Source organism: Hemiscyllium ocellatum, chromosome 47, assembly GCF_020745735.1.
Source record: "Hemiscyllium ocellatum isolate sHemOce1 chromosome 47, sHemOce1.pat.X.cur, whole genome shotgun sequence".
In the NCBI taxonomy this organism is placed as follows: Eukaryota; Metazoa; Chordata; class Chondrichthyes; order Orectolobiformes; family Hemiscylliidae; genus Hemiscyllium; species Hemiscyllium ocellatum.
In genome coordinates, this window is record NC_083447.1 from 21173615 (window position 1) to 21192766 (window position 19152).

Sequence of the window (19152 nt, forward strand, 5' to 3'; positions counted from 1 at the left end):
AATCCTGGTTCTGTGGGAGCTTGACCCCACCCATTCAGGCTGCTTCTATTGTTCCAACTTCTAAAAAATCCCCAAAGCCCCACAAGCTGTTTACTTGAATACTTTGGAGCAGACTGCAAGCACCTGTCCCAATCTTTCTTCATAAAAAGAAACACTGCCAAATACACTTAAAGCCATAGCATTGTCAAAATGATCATAGTTTATTTTATTAGGAACAGAATTTTTTTTTCAAAGATGCATTTATTTAATAATCAACTTCTGAGATCCAAGATGGCGGTGACCCAGCAAGTCTGAGTCTATCGTGCTCCTCCCAAGATTTGGGCAAAGTGGGCCACCCGCCACCACCACACTCACCAAATCATTTAAAATAGTTTTTACTTAATTAGTTGCTCTGTACTAAATTTAAACAGTCTAGTCTCCTGCAAAAATGCCTAAGGGGAAAGGTGCCCGCAGCTCTCAGCACACAGGAACCCCTCCCCACCCTTCCCAGTTGCAGCAGAGGCGTCCGCAGCCACCCCGGGGGACTTACCTACGGTGGCGATTCCTTCATTGAAGAGTCCCGGAGCAGAAGGAATTCACTCTCGGCCGCGCTACAAAAGCACAACTGAGACATTGAGGAAATTGAGCACCGAATCGGGGGGCGCGGAGCTGAAGGCCGCGACCTTCGAGACTACCGCAGAATCAGGTCGTCGAAAAAATATTTGTTTGCTGGACCTTCCTGAACGGAAAGAGTAAGGCCAACTTACAGCGTTCCTTGAGCAGTGGCTTCCACAGCTGTTAAATCTGGAGGCTGGATCAGGCCAGGTAAGGGTGGAATGGGCCTACCGGATTGCAATGTGCGGGCCCAGCTCGAATCAGTGCACCCGTCCGGTCCTGTTCCAGCTGCAGAGCTACAAGGAGAGGCAGATGCTCTTAGAAGCTTCCAGAAATCTTGGGAAAGATCCCCAAGTCATGATTTATAAAGGATCCAAGATTATGCTATTCCAGGACTTTTCCCCAGCTTTGGTCTGAAAAAAGAAGGCGTTTGACGAAGCGAAGAAGCGTTTCAGGGACTTAAACATTCAGTATTCCCTGTGCTACCCAGCGACACTATGTTTTAGCCATGAAGGGTCCGTGTACAACTTCGGATCGCCGGAGAAGACCAAGGAATTTCTGGACTCTCTTAGATAAATTGTAAGAGTTAATTCGAGTGGTGAATGATGTCGTTCTGCCCTCCCCCCACCCTGGTTTACCCCCTTTTTTCTCCTTTTATTACCTTACTGTTTAATATTATCTCCGGGGAGGGAGGGGAAGAGAGGGATTTATTTATTTGTTCTTCACTTAGCGATATTCTCCCCTTTTTTTATATATATATATAGGCTGGAGGTCTAGTTAATGTTGTGGGGGGAGGTGGTTACCTTATCTTATTTTATCTCTGTCTTTAAGAGTGGGGCTGTTTTCCCCTGTTATTTTGTATTACTATATTTAATTATTATTTGTTGAGACTGTAATTTTATAGTTATATATGTTCATACATGGTATTAACATGGTGTTGGTGTGTGTGTGTGGGGGGGGGGTAGGGTACTCACTGTTGATTCTAGCTTTGTAAGGGGTAAGGTCTACTTATCTATTCTGACCACCTTCACAACTTTGTTCACTTCAATCAGCTTCCCCTTAGCCTCCTCTGTTGAAAGGAAAACGACGTTAGCCTTGTCCAGTAACAAGAATAAGGCAAGTGTGAATGCAAACAATGAACTCAAAGGTCACTTTGACAGGCATTGGGAGAGGTCGGCGGAGCACGTTTCGAATGAAAATCGAAACTAAATGTAAGTTTCCTTTCAGTGTGAGAGCCGACTCACTTCCCGACAGTGTATTTTTGGGAGGGACAGTAGCAGTTGGGGGATTGCACACGGACTAGCGCCAGAGATTCGCATTAGGACAGAATGGAACAGCAGCCCATCTATAACCCGGTATGTAGCTGCAAACTGCCCCAGTGCCCGCAATCCCCATCCAGCACTCGCAAATACCAACAGGCCCAAAGCGCCAGCTGTCCGCCGCTGATTGCTTCCTCCGAGTAACGGCAATGTTGTGTTAAATTCATGAGTAAGAAGAGAATGAATTCACGGGGGGTTGAAAGTGTGTGATAGACGATGAGATAAAGAGAATGAGAGCGGGAGGGACCGAGTGAAGGAGAGTGGATGAGAGTGAAGACTGAGGGAGGGACAGTGAGGAGGTGGAAGATAGGAGGGAGAAGCGAGAAACTGATGGAGGAAATAATGAGAGGGGAGGGCGTGATGGGGAAAGAATGACAGGGACTGAGTAAAGTAGGGACTGAGAGAGAGTGAAGGGGAGAGAGTGGGATAGCGAGAATAAGGGTGTGAGGGAGAGAAGGGAGCATGAGGGAGAGTGTGAGGAAGAGGTGGAGGGAGAAAGAGAGGGCGAGTGAAGGACAGTGAGTGAAGGAGGGTGTGGGAGGGAAAGAAGGGAGGAAGTGAGTGAGGGGATGGGGATATGCTGTTGACCTGGTGATAGCAGAAGTTCCTCAGTTTTGTTTTTAACTTTGTTAAACATTGGGTCTCATAATTCGAGGACTGGGCGGACCGTTTGTCGAGCAGTGATAATCAATAAGGTAAACTGCAGTAACTCAGCCAAGCTCCTTTCAACCCCACACTCATAAACTCAGAAGGACAGAGATAGCAGATGGATCACCAACACGACATGAGAGGTACAGGAAGCAGTACAGGTACAGGTACCACAGGTACAGGCGGCCTGAGACAAGGGGGTGCTTTGTATGAATAGAGAAAAATTTTGCAGCCACAGCAACATGGCGTAAGATAGAGTCTTGAGTATTCTACTTGTTCTATTTCAGATTATCCCTTTCATTGGGACTATCCTTGGTGGACTTCAAGATGGAAAGATGATTGTCGTTCAAGGGCAGGTGCCAGGACATGCCAAGAGGTAAGACAAGCGGAAGTGGGTACTTCAGATGTTAGAGATTAGAGTCAAGATTAGAGTGGTGCTGGAAAAGCACAGCAAGTCAGCCCGCATCCGAGGAGCGGGAAAATCGACGTTTCGGGCAGGATTCCTGATGAAAGGCTTTTGCCTGAAACATCGATTTTCCTGCTTCTCGGATGCTGCCTAACCTGCTGTGCTTTTCCAGCACCACTCTAACCAACAGGTAAGACAACCAGGTCTCACTGTTTGTCCTGTTCTGTTTTTGTTCCCATCCTCAACTGTCATCACTCCAGTACTGGTAACTGAACCTTCAGCTCCCATGCCTTGGAGGAGTTCTCTCCTCAAACCTGTCTTTACTTAAGATGCTTTACCACTTCAACCAAGCTTTCGGTTCCAGATCTGTAATATCAACTTTAAGGTCTTGGGACAGAGGCTCTGACTGAGTAATCATCAATTCTGCAAAGCACTTGGAATGGTTCACCACACCTGATTCCATTCTTTTCCATCTGATCGTAAGCAGAGAATCACTTGCAATGGCTTATCTTCCTGCTCCTGCATTGTTGCCCCTGCTGTTCCCCAAGACTATCCCAAGTCCACTTCTATTTCTCATCTACATGCTACTCCTTTGAGACGTGATCTGAAAGTGCAGAATTTATCTTCAGATGCAACCTGACAACTTAGCTCTACATCTCTGCCATCATCTCTCTGCCAACCATTACCCCCAACTATATTTAAATTCACTTAATTTCACAGAATTGTCCAAAAACAGAAGGAAGCTATTTGGCCCATGGTGTTTGCAGCATTTTTCTGATATCCAGTTCTGGATGGACAGATATTCTCTCCAAATAAATATAGGAACAAGCAAAAGCCACTACTTTTGGTTCCTGCAGCACTCATACTCCAAACCACTAAATCTACCCTCAACCTGACAATGGTGAGGTTGAACCAGGTTGAACACACATTAACATTGTTTGATTGAGATAAGCTACTGACCATCATTAAGACCATCAATTTCCCTGTAACAACACTTGAGTCAATCTCTGCTTCAGCTCATCTGCTGCCGAAACCCTCATTCATGTTTTTGTTATTTCCAGAGTCAACTACTCCAACGCAGTCCTGACTGGCATCCTGCATTTTGAACTCTGTAAACCTGAGGTCATGTTGTTTCCCATGTCCTAACTCATGTTAAATTCTGTCTATCCATCACTCTATTGTCACTGTCCTACATTGGGTCATGTTGAAATCCAATGTCAATTTTAAAAATCTGATCAGGACTATTAAATCTCTTTATTGCCTGACTCTTCTCTAATATCTCTTTAAGTTCCACAAACTTCCAAGATCTCTGCTCTCCTTGAGACCTGGCCTCTTCAGCATCCTCGTTTTTAGTCATTGCACCATTGGTGGCTGTGCCTTCAACTTGCAAGCTCTGAGTCTGTGGAATTGCTTCTTTAAGGCTCACTGTCGCTCTATTTGTGTCTTTCTTGAAGATGCCTCTTAAAACCAATTTCTTTGATCAATCTTTTGTTCATCTTCATTCCGAGCTCCTATAGTGATTCGTACTGCTGCTGCAAGGCATCAGTGTGATGTTTTATTGCACTTGAGTTGCTCAACAAATACATGTGACTCAAGAGCAATCAATACTTCTTGCAACTCTGAAAGAATCTGAAATTCACTTTTGCATAAAGCTTACCACCTTCCACAAAGTGGCTTCAACAAGTCCCTCTTCCTCCTGAACTGAGCACCTCCCGCATCTTCCCCAGCTTGACAGTACCCTCAGCGGAGTCACCCCATTTCTTTGACTTCTGCCCTCACCTCCCAGAACAACAATAAGGTTGCCCTTGTCCACAGTTTCCATTCCACCAGCTTTCACATTCAAAACACCATCCTCCACCATTACCACCACCTCAAAAAGGTACCACCACCAAATACATCTTCCTCTCTCCTCAGGGTTCCAGAAAGACTATTCCTCTATGAAACCCTGAGTCTGCTCTATCACTCCAAATGCTTCCATGACATCCACCCATGCAATCACAGATGTAACAATTGCCCTTTTACTTCCTACCTTCTCACTTTCCAACGTCCCAAATACACCTTCTAGGTGAATTTTCAGTGTTTCAGTTGTACATCGTTCAATCCAGTCTACTGTATTTATTACTCACAATGCGGTCTCCTCTACTTTGGTGAAACCAAACACAGACTGGCTAACAGTTTAGTGGAATACTTTTACTCTGCCCATAAGAATGACCCTCAACCTTTCATTTCCTTGCCATTTCAGTGCACCATCTTGCTCTCATGCTAACGTTTCTTACCTAGGCCTGCAGCAATGTTCCAGTGAAGCTCTGTGCAAGGTGGAAGAACAGCCCCATATATTTCATTTAGGTACTTTACAGGACTTCAGAACTCAACATTAAGTTCAACAACTTGAGAGTATGAGCAGTGTTTTCCATTTTGATCAGAAGCCTCCCCAACATACCTAAGCACCTGCATTATGTCTTGTTTTTATCTTGTCGGCTTTGCTTTCAGCATCGCGGATCCATTTTCTCCTTCTCACTCCTATCATTAACACCTCTTTTACATCTCAATTGCTCTTTTACCATCTCATTTGTCGCTCATGTGGGACCTTACTGAAAGTCTTTTGGAAATCCAAGGCTGCCCCTGACCAATTGGTTACATCCTTGAAAGATTCTAGCGTATTTATGATTTCCTTTTTCTAATTCTATGCTATCTCATCTTGTACTATTTTCCAAGTGCCCTGTTTTTAAATCTTTGATCATTGACTCCATTATTTTCTCCACAACTGATGTCAGGCTAACTGGTCTATGATTCATGCTCTCTGTTCACCACCCTTTTTAAATAGTGGGGTTACATGAACTACCTTCTAATCCATAGGAACTGTTTCAGAGCCTATAGGCTCTTGAAAGCTTCCACAAATGCATCCATTATTTCTAGTGGTGGTCCCTTAAGTCTTTAAACCCACCATTTCCGCAACACCATTTCCCTAAAAAACATTAGAACCTTTGTTCCCTAATTCTTTGGGATGTTATTTGTGTTCCCCTGTTTGAAAATAGAATTAAAATATGTATTTAATTGATCTGACATCTAGTTGTTCCCCATTTTAACGTAATCTATTTTTGATTGGAAAGGCTCTACATTTGCCTCCTAAACTTTTTCTCTTCATGTTAGTAGAAGTGCTTACAATCAGTTATGATGTTCCCTGCAAGCTTACTCTTGTACTATTTTCCCCCTCTTAGTTAATCCCTTTGACCTTCTCCTAATCCTCAAATCTCCTGTTTTTTTGGGAGAAATTTCTACAACCTTCCCTGGAACGAATGATGTCCTTAATTTCCCTTGATAGCCATGGTTGGGCCACCTTTCCCATTATATTTTTGTGCCCATCAGGAAAGAATAACTTCTTCGTGGATGCTGTCTGACCCGCTATGATCTCCAGCATTGGTTGTTTTCAGGAAAGAACAATTGCTGCAGTTCCTCCATATGCTCTTTAGATGTTGGCCATTGCCAACCTAGTCATCTCGTTAAAATAGTATGTACCAATTTAGCATAACCAGCTCATGCCTCATATTTTTGTAGTTGCTTTATTCAGATTAAAGACCCTAGTCTCAGAATTAACTATGTCACTCCCTATCTTAACGAAGAATTCTATCTATGTCTCTGTCCTCCAAAGGGGAGAAACTGAGGACTGCAGATGCTGGAGATCAGAGTGGAAAGTGTGGTGCTGGAAAAGCACAGCAGGTCAGGCAGCATCCGAGGAGCAGGAAAATCGATGTTTCAGGCAAGAGTCCTTCATCGGGAAAGCCTACTGAAATGTCAATTCTCCTGCTCCTCGGTTGCTGCCTGACCTACTATGCTTTTCCAGCACCACATTCTCAATTTGTCCACTAAGGAACTCATAGAGTTAGATTGCTAATTATACCCTTCCAAGATGAGCTTATATCCAGTTTAGGATGACCTATCAAGTTGGTACCTTGATATATTGATCCGGAAAACCATCCCATACATCCTCCAGGAATTCCTCCTCTATGGAATTGTTACTGATTTGACCTATCCAATCTAAATACAGAGTAATGTCGCCCAAATTTCTGCTGTATCTCCATTGCTGGGGCCCTAATTTCATGTTTAATGCTTTCTCCAACATTACCACGACAGTTTGTGGTCTGTGTACAATCCCCACTATGGGATTTTTTTGCCCCTTGGTGTTATACCCATTCGCTAGAACTAATATCTTCCCTCATTGTTACATCAATTTTCTCTTCAACCCTGCCTCCTTTACTTTTTTGTTTGTTCTTCCTAAAAACTAAATTCCTTGGATATTCAGTTCCCATTCCTAGTCACTCTGCTGTCACTAATCTCCCAATAATTTAATTTGTGTGTATTACCAAAGGAAACCTTTGCACTTCCTCAAACTGCTTGAGCTACTCAAACAATCCATTATGAAATTACATTGTGCAGCAGCTTAATGGATTCAGATGCATACGGGAGGAGATGGGAAATTGAAATGGAATTTATCATTTCCTGATAATAATGCCAAAATTTGTTGTGATCACGATTCTGGATGCAAAAGTTCCACTGGTAAATAACAGATATTTCATTTCCCTGGGGTCAGTTGCAGACTTGAACCCAGTGTATCCCACTGTTTGGAGCCAACAAGCATTCACTTCCAAATTTGCCAGTTGAAGTAAAATGCAAAAGTAAATTCCCAAAGTGGATATTTCACCTCCCTCAATAATCTATGGAAAAAACACAATCTAAATTAGAAAAAAGACATCAACATTAGAAAGTGCAAATGGAAGTCTTTCGCTTCGAAGGATCTTCTTCAAGAAAATAGCACACTTACCTCCCTCTGGAGCTAGGCATCAGAAATAGCAATTGACGAGCTCAGAGCTGCAAAGTTGACCCGGAAAAGTCCTCCTTCCTCATGTCTAAGGCCATTACCAAAATTAGGACTATAAAGATGTTGCTTAACTCTCAGACAAGTTAAGCAATATCTTTATCGTCATACTCACAGATTTATACATTACAAACCATTTCCAATCAACACGATCACCATTGCTGTATATGTCCTGCCCGACTGGCACTGTATTATATGGTCAGCAGGGAGTTAACCTGGGACTCCTCAACATTGACTGCAGACTATGAAGTCTCATGGCACCAGGTCAAACATGGACAATGAAATATTTACCACATACCACACTCCTTTGGCTGATGAATCTGTGCTCTTTCATATTGAACATCAATTGGAGGAAGCACCGAGGGTGGCAAGGATGCAGAATGGACTCTAAGTGGGAGATCTGAATGACAATCTGCATGCATGGCAGCATCTGAGGAGCAGGAAAATCAACGTTTCGGGCAAAAGCACCAATCGTTGATTCTCCTGTTCCTCAGATGCTTCCTGACCTGATGTGCTTTTCCAGCACCACACTCTTGATTCTAATCTCCAGCATTTGCAGCCCTCACTTTAGTCTAATTGCCACGAGTGGCTCAGCAGTAGCATTACTGACTGCGTTGGTTGACTCTTAAAGGACGTAGCTGCTTAATTGGGTCTGTGGCAGGTGTTAAGGAAACTGGATAGAGAGAAAAACAAACCTGACCACATCCTCGAGTAAAAGGTGAGGTCTGCAGATGCTGGAGATCAGAGCTGAAAATGTGTTGCTGGTTAAAGCACAGCAGGTCAGGCAGCATCCAAGGAATTCCTGAGTTGGGGTAGCCTGCCTGGCACACTCTCCTCATTCCTGATGAAGGGCTCTGGCCCGAAACGTCGAATTTCCTGTTCCTTGGATGCTGCCTGACCTGCTGTGCTTTAACCAGCAACACAGGGGCGGCACGGTGGCACAGTGGTTAGCACTGCTGCCTCACAGCGCCAGGGACCTGGGTTCAATTCCCGCCTCAGGCGACTGACTGTGTGGAGTTTGCACATTCTCCCCGTGTCTGCGTGGGTTTCCTCCGGGTGCTCCGGTTTCCTCCCACAGTCCAAAGATGTGCGGGTCAGGTGAATTGGTCGTGCTAAATTGCCCGTAGTGTTAGGTAAGGGGTATATGTAGGGGTATGGGTGGGTTGCGCTTCGGCGGGTCGGTGTGGACTTGTTGGGCCGAAGGGCCTGTTTCCACACTGTAAATCTAATCTAATCTAAACATTTTCAGCTCTGACCACATCCTCACCAAGCTGCCTGCTGCAGGTGTTTCTGTACAGAACAGCATGACGAGCAGTGATCACTGCACACAAAGACTCAACTTTACATTGAGGGTTCTTTCCATCATGTTCCTCGGCACTACTACTGTGTTCCATGGGATAGACTTCAAACAAATCTAGCAATTCAAGACTTTGTATCTGTGAAGCCCTTTGGGCAATCAATAGGAACAGAATGGTACTCTAACATGAATCTGCAACCTTGTGGCCTGGCATATCCCCCGCTCTATCATTACCCTCAAGCCAGGGGATCAACCCTGGATGAATGAAGAGGGAGAATGACATGGCAGAAGCAGTACTAGGATGAGCTAACAGTGAGATGTCAACCTGGTGAAGCTACAACCAGGACTAATAAGCAGCAATAGACAGTCAAGACTAAATAATTCCTAAATCAACAGATCAGACCTAAGCTCTATAGTTCTGCTATATCCAGTTGTGAATGGTGGTGGACAATTAAATAACTCACTGGAGGAGAAGGCTCCACAATGATGGGGAGCCCAGCACATCAGTGCAAAAGATATTTCTGAAGCATTTGTAACAATCTCCAGCCAGATGTGTTGAGTGGATGATCTATCTTGGCCTCCTTCTGTGATTCCCACGCATTATACAATTCAGTTCACTCTATATGATGTGAAAAAATGCTAAACTTGGTAGGTGAGTTGTGAATGACTGCCCTTGACATGAAGGTAGCATTTGCCTGAGGATGACATTAAATAGACCTTGCAAACTAGAGTCAATGGCAATCGCGATGTGGAGGGGAGACCTCTCTGCTGGTTGGAGTCGTTTCTGGCACAAAAGATTTATTTGTTCTTTTCGGAAGTTCGTTATCTCAAGGCCAGGTCAGTTCTGCAGGATTTCCTCAGAATACTGTCCTATGCTCAACCATCTACAGCTGCTTAATCAATAACCTTTCCTTTATCATAAGGTCAGGAGTGGATGTTCACTGATGATTGTGCAATATTCAGCACCATTCACAAATGAAGCAGTCCATGGAAAAATACAACAAGTCCTGGACAACATTGAGGCTTGAGCAGACAAATGGCAGGGAATGACTATTTCCTATGAGAGAATTTAACCATTGCTTCTTGACATTTAATAGCATTACTATTACTGAATTCCTCCCTTATCAACATCCTGGGGGGTTACCATTGACCAGAACCTGAACTTGACTAGCCATATTAATTCAATGGTAACAAGAGGAAATCATAGGCTGGGAGTCCTGCCATAAGCAATTCATTTCCTGACTCCCAAAGCCTGACTCCCAGCTACAAATACTGCCATTTGACTGGGTCAGTGCAGCTCCAAAAACACTCAAGATACTTGAAACCACCCAAGATAAGCAGCCACTTGATTGGCACCATATCCACAAACGTTCACTTCCTCTACCACCAACACACATTAGCAGCAGTGTGTACCATCTACAAGATGCATGCAGAAATTCACCAATTACGGGCATTCTAAGCCTGTGATCACTATCATGTAGAAGGACAAGAGCAGCAGAAATATGGGAATACTCCCCCCTGCAGCAAGTTTCCGTCCAAGTCACTCACCATCCTCACTTGGAAATGTGTCACCATTTCTTCACTGTCACTGGGTCAAATTCCTGAAATTCCCTCCCTCATGATGTCATGTGTCCACTTGAACCAAGTGGACTGCAGTGGTTCAAGAAGGCAGCTCACCACAGCATTCAGAATGGGCAATGATTGTTGACCTAGGTCAGCGAAGCCTACATCCCATGAATTAATTTTAAGCAAAATATTCATTTAAACCTCAGCCATAAACCCTGCCTCCATGTATAAATCGCACTTTTGGCCTCTGTTTGGCCCTATTTTTATCACTCCTTGACTATTAAAATGTTGGTTTATGACATTGGTATTTTCTTTTATCTTAGTTGTTAGTCTTTTCTCATAACCCTGCATTGCTACTCTGATTTGTTTCATCACCTCCCTCTTAACCTTCTTATCACTCTTGGCTCAACTGTATTTTTTACATGACATGTATTCTTTAGCTTACTCTCTATCATTTCCTTTGTCCAGTGAGATCTAGTAAGTTTACCTACCTGTCCCTTTTGGGGAACTCTTTAAAGAATATACCTCTTTGACTGCCTGGTGGTCACTCATTCCCAAACTGCCTGCCTGCCCCCAACCCTGTGGTGTGACCAGTACTCTAACTACACGAACCACATAGTTCTCTTCTCATGGGTACACCACAATGACGCCAGCCACTGTTCGGTCTCCAAAGCCTGTTATTGGAGTTCTGAAATCTTGAGAGAGGAAAGGCAAGAAAATGAATTTGACAATGATAAGATCAGCCATAATCCCGTTCAATAGCAGAGCAGACTTGATAAGCCATATGCCTACGTCTCCTCCTCTTCTTTGATCCACTCGTCTGATGTGTGCATCCTGGCTGGCCGGCATTTATCTTCTGCCCATAGTTACCCTTGAGGAAGTGGTGATGAGCTACATTCTTGAATCATGGCAGTCCATGTGCAGGTAAACTAACAATATCATTAAGGATAGAGTTCCAGGATTTTGTCCCCAGTGACACTGAAGTAACAGTGATATATTTCCAAATGAGGATGGTGAGTTTCTTGGAGGGGATCTTGTAGTTGGAGTGTTATATTTGCTGTCCTGGTTTTTCATGGGTTTGGAAAGTGCTGTTTTAGGATCTGTGATGAATTTCTGAAGTTTATCTTGTAGATGGCTACTGAGTGCTAGGGACGGAGGGGCTTTTGTGAACGTATGTCAAATGAATTGATTTGTCCTTGATGGTGTGCAGTTTCTTGAATGTTGTTGGAGCTGCACTCATCTAGGCAAGTAGGGAGTATTCCATCACACAACGTGTAGATGGTAGGCAGACAGTGGGAGTCAAATGCAGGATTTGCTGCTGAATTCACAGTCCCTGACCTACCATTGTATTTATATGGTTAGTCTAGTTCAATTTCTGGTCAATGGTAACTTCCAGGATGTTGATTGCGGGAAATTTAGAGATGATAATGCTATTGAGTGTCACAGGGTGGTAGTTAGATTCTCCCTTATTGGAGATGGCCATTGCCTTTCACTTGTGTGACAGAACCAGGAGCATTATCTAAGAATTAGGGTCAGGCCATTCAGGCGAGATGTTCAAAAGCTGTTCTACATGCAAAGAGTAGTTGATGTTTGGAAATCTTTTCCTCAATCAATGGGTAATTCTAATCCAATTGTTAAATTTAAATCTCAGGTAGACAAATTTTTACTAAGCAATGCTGTCAAGGAATGTTGGCTCAAGACAGGCATATGGAGTTAGGTCACAGATCAGCCATAACCTTATTGAATGGTGGACCAGGCTTGTGGGACTAAATGGCCTACTCTTGATGCTATGTTCTTATAAATGTTACTTATTGTCTTGTTTAAACTGGTGAGTCCCATTACATGCTCCCATGAGCCCTGTTCAGATCATGCCACACTTCAACATATTTGCTTTCCCCACACAAACAACACTGACTACCAGGCACCTCATTCCAAATAGTAACCCGGAGTCCTTTCTCCAACCCCACATCATCAGTCTGATCTCAGGAATCCTCTTCCACATTCAAACTATAGCATGTTCCTTAGGAATCTTTATCAAGGAATAGGACACTCTCAGTGAACTTCCCTTTCAAATCATAGCACTCTCCCAGATAGCACACTTCAAATATTAGGACACTCCCAGAGGAAACACTATACAGTTGATAGCATACTCTCAGGATTTCCCCTGTATTTTAAATTATTGGAAACCATTGTGCATCATCCCCCTGCTCACCTTGAGATAATAGCACACTCCCAAGCTGTACCCCCGAGATCGGTGCTGGGGGTCTAGCTGTTTGTTATGTACATGAACAACTCAGATGCGAATGTAGAAGGTATCATTTCCAAGGTTGCAGGTTACAGAAAAGTTGGCGGTGTTGTCAATAGTGAACAAAATGGTGTCAGGCTATGGACAGATATTGTTCAGCTGGTAACTGGGCAGAGCAATGACAGGTTGATTTTAATCCCGATAAGTGCAAGGTCTAATAAACGAAGGATATACATAATGAATGGCAGGTGGATAGGAATTACAGAGGATCAAAGGACGGGTTGGACCGAAGGGTGTTTCCATGCTGTACGTCGATATGACTCTATGCATCTGGATGAACACTTAAAATACTAGGGCATAACAGATAAATGGGCAATCCAGTATATTTTACCATTTGTTGGTCAGCATAGACACAGTGGGTTGAAGGGCCTGTTTCTATTTTAGAAGACTCTGTGATCCTCCCCCTGCCCCCAGCCACCACCACTGCTACTATCCCATCCTTGTCTTTTGATAATAATCAGTTTCAGGGATACCTTATGCGTAATGTGCTGTAGCAGTGACTGTCACCATTCCCAGAACACTGGGAACCACATTGGGAGCAGCATGACTGCATCTGCATCTGTCTTTTTGCCTCATAGGTTTGCAGTGGATTTCCAGTGTGGCAGCATTGTGAAGCCACGTTCTGATATTGCCTTTCACTTCAACATACGTTATGATGAGGGGACTGTGGTTTGCAACACATTGGAGCGTGAGCGTTGGGGAACAGAAGAGAGGAAGCCTCAGACACCTATCCCCACTGGCTCTTACTTTGAACTGATCTTCCACGTGCGTAGTTACTGTTTTCAGGTATGAGAAAAGACTTACTGACTCCATGGAAAAATGGTCTAATTATCTTACTTTATTCTGTAAGTGGCTGCCTGGCCAATATGACTGAAACTCAATATTTAGGTGACCAGAGAGCCAGATCCCAATTTGGACTCCTTGAAGCTGTTTTGTGTTCCAACATTATAGAGAATGCAATGCAAGGTTGCCAACCCTGTAGGAATGGCCTGGTCTAATCTCCTGGACAAAAGCAGTGAGCAAACTAACTAGAAAAAAAAGATGACAAGCAATAAAGTAACTGGAAGATCAGAGAGGGGTTTTTGAGGATAGACAAGTCAGGTGACCAGTAGGAGTGTGAGGGCAGGGGTGCAATGTTATGAGGGTCATGTGACAAAAATGCCCCATGAATGTGTCCCAATGGAATTGGCCACCTGAAGCTCGGGCAAAACAAGTTTGGGAAGGCCCTGGATAAAGAGATTATACTGTTGCGTCAGGCTGGATAAACAGTATCTGTCAGATAGAATCGATACTTATCCTGAAACCTGCAGGATTTAACTTCAGTCTTGAATCTTGGGAATTAACTCTTGTAAGGAAGCAGGAGAAGGTGAGATTAATAAGTCTCATGAAAAATTCAAGATAAACTTCTTTGCACTGTGGTGAGAAAATAGCACGTGTTGCCACAGTGGGTAGTTGAGGTGAATAACAAGAAATATATAACCATATGAGGGAGAAAGGACAAGAAGGACATGTTGCTAAGGACATGTTGCTAGGGTGAGATGAAGTAAAGTAGGTTGGAGTTCACATAGAACAAACTTTTCATTCTGTTTACTTTCTGTTAACACTGAGTAACACCATGGAGGAGATGAGAGAGAGCCTGAAATTTAATAAGTAACGTGCATGTTTTCTCTCTTACAAAGGTATCTGTGAATGGTTCTCATTTCCTTGAGTATTCTCACAGGATTTCCTACAATAGAGTGGACACACTCTCAATTTCTGGAGATGTCCATGTGAATACCCTCACCTTCAGAAACCCAAATGTAAGTAGCTTGTTGGCATTTGACAAGTGCAAGAGAGGACAGGGAGGCAGAGGGTAATTTAGTTGAAGCTGCATTTTGAGTTCTAGCCCTAACTGAGCTACTGATTAAAACTTGTTTGAAAATCTTTGTAACTATTCCACAAGACTCGTATAAATTTGAAGGATGACTTTCATTTCCATGATGGTCTTCCAATCTATTTCAATTTCACTCATTAGTTTCTGAGGCCTACTGGAGCCTCAAAGCCTTAGACTCAATTTCTCTACCACTGCCCAAGACATGCCCATAATTAGTAGTGGATTCTTACATGTTTGTTGACAGCTTTGCCCGAATAGGCTAAAGTATGGAATAATGTGGATTAAATTAGATACATCTTCTTATAAACTAAACTATGAGCAGTCATCAGTTGGACTGGATTTAAAAGTTATTGGATGTTGCAGTGACAGCACTATAGGCATTCATTGGATGGAGAAGTTGCAATGGCCTTCCTTATGCATAATAATCTTGTCACCTGCATCAGTGCGGACGAGCCAAGTGGAAATTATTGATTGCCCATGGGATCTGGGAAAGGAAATGTCACCTTTCTTGGGCACCTTTTAGAAACCTGCTTCAAAATGACACTGAAGAAGACTTAATGGAGCTGCGGATATGGGAGGAAGGTTCCCTTTCTTTCTAGTGGGGGAGTAATGAGGAGCAAAACAAGTGCAGAAAATTCAAGAAGACTTTAAAAAGAAACAAAACATTTTCAATTAGAAAAAAGTGCAGAAGAAACTCGGCAGGTCTATCAGGATCTGTGGGAAGAGGAACAGTGTTCATATTTCAAACACAGTTTTGAACTGAATAGATCTTAAGACCATAAGAAATGGGAACAAGAGGAGGCCATTTGGCTCCTTGAGCCCAGTCCACCATTCAGTAAGATCATGGCTGATCTGACACTCCTCACATTCACTTTCCTGCCCTTTCCCCTAATGGAAAATTATTTTCTGTTTTCTGGTTCTGACCAAGAATGTGGCCAAATGCAAGTTTAGCTTCCTATTTCTGATTTAACTGTTGTGAAATTTCAGGATATGACACTTTCCTTCCAGGTTCTTGCTCTTTGGCCTGCACAAAGTTCTGATCATCAAACATCCCTTTGTTCGCTGAACAATTGTGGCCATTCGTGACTGAGTGACTTTATTTTTAAAATTCTCATCGTGCGTTTCAATCCCTTTATAATCTTTTCCTTTGCTATCTTTGTAACCTGCTCAAGCTCTATGACTCTCTGAGATCTGTACATTCCTCCAACTCGAGTCTCTTGCACATTTACATTTCCTATGTCTGCCATTGGTATTCATACACTCAGTCATCAAGTCCCAAAGCTCTGGAATTCCCACCCACTGACCACAAAATCGGCCATATCCTGCTCTCCAATGCCTGGGTCCTTGATCACTCGTGTCCCCATTCATCCAGACCCCCATGCTTTCTGACCTACATTGGGTCCTGGTCTTGCAAGTTTAGAATTCCCATCTCTTTCTTTTAAATCCTTCTATGGCTTCATCCCTCTATCTCTTATTGAGTCCTGCAACCCTGCGAGATAACTGTACATCTCCATATTTTTGCATCTTGCTTATCCCAATTATAGTTTTTTCACATTTGATGCGTGAACTTTCCACTGTTTGCATCTGAAGCTTTGGAGTTCTCTCCCAAGCCTTCTCCATATCTCTAGCTCATCCCTCTTCCTGTGCATAGAATGAGGGTTCTCACATGATGCAGACATTGCTAGCTAAGCCAGCATTTATTGCCCTTCTCCAACTGCCCGTGCCACACTCTGTAAAGCCTGCCTCTTTGACAATGCCCTTATCCTAATGGGTTCTTCATGAAAGCAAAATATTGTGAATGCTGGAGATCTGTATTGAAAAAGGACCAGGAAATGCTGGAGAAACTGAGCAGGTCTGACAGCATCAGTGGAGAGAGATACAGTGGTAATGTTTCAAAACAGTTTTGAACAAGAGTCATTCTCGGGTTAATGTTAACGCTCTCCACAGGTCCTGCTAGATCTGCTGAGAATCTCCAGCATTTTCTGTTTTTATTTCTAGTATTTCATTGCTTGGCTTGTTATAAATGTTTTATAATGTCAAAGGCACACTATAAACGCAAGCATTTCATGTTGTTCTGTTGTTGGCATACTATTTTGACCATCCCTAATTCCTGTTCTCTGATCCTCAATGTATTTTCAGGTTCCTCCACCTTATGCTCCTCCTGCTTACACTCCAATTCAAGCTTTCAATGTAAGTCTGCTTGTTTTGCATCTTTTCATTGTTTTTGCCAAGTGATTGACGTGAGTTAACTCAGCATTGCAATAGTGTCAGGTTTGTCAATTCCCTTTGTGAATGCCTCTCTGGATCTGCCGTGCATAGAGAGTAATTTGCATGTGGAATGAACTTCCTGAGAAAGTGGTGGATGTGAGTACAATTATGTTTAAAAGACATTTGGATGAGTACATGAATAGGAAAGATTTGGAGGGATATGGGCCAGGAGCAGGTAGGTGGGACTAGTTTAGTTTTGGATTATGTTCGGCATAGACTGGTTGGACCGAAAGGTCTGTTTCCTTGCTGTAAGAGTCTATGATGCTATGACTACGAGATGTGTATTAGGATGTCGTGGTAAATGAGGAATTGGGTTTAGTCTTGGTGAATGTGCTTCAGTCGTCAGAATAACTTTATCATTTGTATTTTCTTCTTATCTTTCCTTAAACGTTGTGATTAACTTAAGTGAATTATAAATCAAAACTGTTCAAAGAAGGCTTTGTAAAAGGGAAATATGGGGATCATAGGGCAAAGAATGTAAGTCTCATTCTGTTGGGGGCTTGGAAAACTCTTCCCCCATCCTGTAGGGGGAGCTCTGTGTTCCTTTCCCATCTTGTATGTGGGAGTTTTGCGCATTCTGTCCATCCTTTAGGGGCTGAACTGTGCAATATGCTCCCAGCCTGTAGGGGGCAAGCTGTAACTAGCCCTCCCATCCTTTAGGGTGTGTTTAGCCTGGCCCATCCTGTAGGTTGGGGGTGGGGCATAAGCTATGGATAGCCGTCGGATCCTGTTTAGTGGACAGAAAGTACACCTCCCAAACTGCCTTCCAGTCTGATTTTTTTGTTTCTTCCCCAGCTTTGTTATGACTATGAACTTGTGCATAATGTTTGTTCTCTGATATGTTCCAATTCCAAAGGAAGATCAAATTCCAATCACTTAATCTGAATTATTAAATCTTTTCTTCAGCAGCACTGTACACTCCACAATCCCCACCACTCCCCCCCCCCCCCCAACTCGTGCATAAATGTTGCCCCCTCCACATTTCACTTCAGCTCTGATGAAGAGGTATGTAGACTCTAAACGTGAGTTTGCTCTCTCTCCATGGATGCTGTCTGACCCACTGAGATCTCCAGCATTTGTTGTTTCCAGGACAGATCCCAGGATTTGTAGTAATTTGTTCTAACAATTAATACTGCATTAGAAGAGGGTGCTGATTGGTTGGTGAATAGATTCTGATTGGTAGGGCATTGCCATAGAAAATGAACCAGGGAACAGCTAACTGCCACTTTTTTGTTTAAACTCAAACCAGAGTAATAAACTCTGATTGGTTGAATTGCTGCCATGTTGACAATGATTGTTGCACAGACTTTGTTCAGATGAAAAAGGCTCAATGTGTAGAAATGTTCTCTCTGTTTATAGAACACCAGGTCATGTGTGCACATCTAGCATGCGTAAGTGAGCCAAACTGCAGGCCTGACTATAACCCCTAAACTGGTTGTTAGTGTAATTAGTGGCACAGTTGGGTTATTTTGCAAGTACTGTACAATGCAAGGTCACATTTAATGTTGGATGTTGTGTTCTGAGTTTTGTAAGTGCTGGTTGGTTGAGTATAGTTAGTATTCTGCCTATTATGAACAGCCTAAGAGGTGATCACCTTGTAAGATTCCAGAATATGAAGAGTAAAGACAAAAAAACTGCAGATGGTAGAAATCTGAAACAAGCACAGTGGCTCAGTGGTTGGCACTGCTGCCTCACAGCACCAGGGAACAGGGTTTAATTCCCACCTTAGGCCACTGTCTGTGTGGAGTTTGCACGTTCTCCCTGTGTCTGTGTCAGTTTCCTCTGGGTGCTCCGGTTTCCTCCCACAGTCCAAAGATGTGCAGATCAGGTGGATTGGCCATGCTAAATTGCCCATAGTGTTAGGTGTATTAGTCAGGGTTAAATGTAGGGGAATGGGTTTGGGTGGGTTACTCTTCGGAGGGTCAGTGTGGACTGGTTTGGCCAAATGTGTCTGTAGAGAGAGCAACAGAGTTAGCATTTCAAGCCTGGTATGACTTCTCCTC

At 43.3% G+C, this 19152-nt stretch overlaps 1 protein-coding gene across 3 annotated transcripts in view; it reads left to right on the forward strand.

The window, feature by feature from the left end:
* The first annotated feature begins 1746 nt into the window (after positions 1-1746).
* Positions 1747-19152, forward strand: part of LOC132836736 (galectin-4-like) — a 30768-nt gene continuing 13362 nt past the window's right edge. The window contains exons 1-5 of one of the 3 annotated variants that reach the window (XM_060856162.1): positions 1747-1805; positions 2849-2937; positions 13587-13794; positions 14688-14807; positions 17021-17071. In XM_060856162.1, coding sequence (XP_060712145.1) covers positions 2897-2937; positions 13587-13794; positions 14688-14807; positions 17021-17071 — 420 coding nt within the window. In that variant the 5' untranslated portion in view covers positions 1747-1805; positions 2849-2896. The other 2 variants (XM_060856160.1, XM_060856161.1) reach the window with 2 other exon arrangements.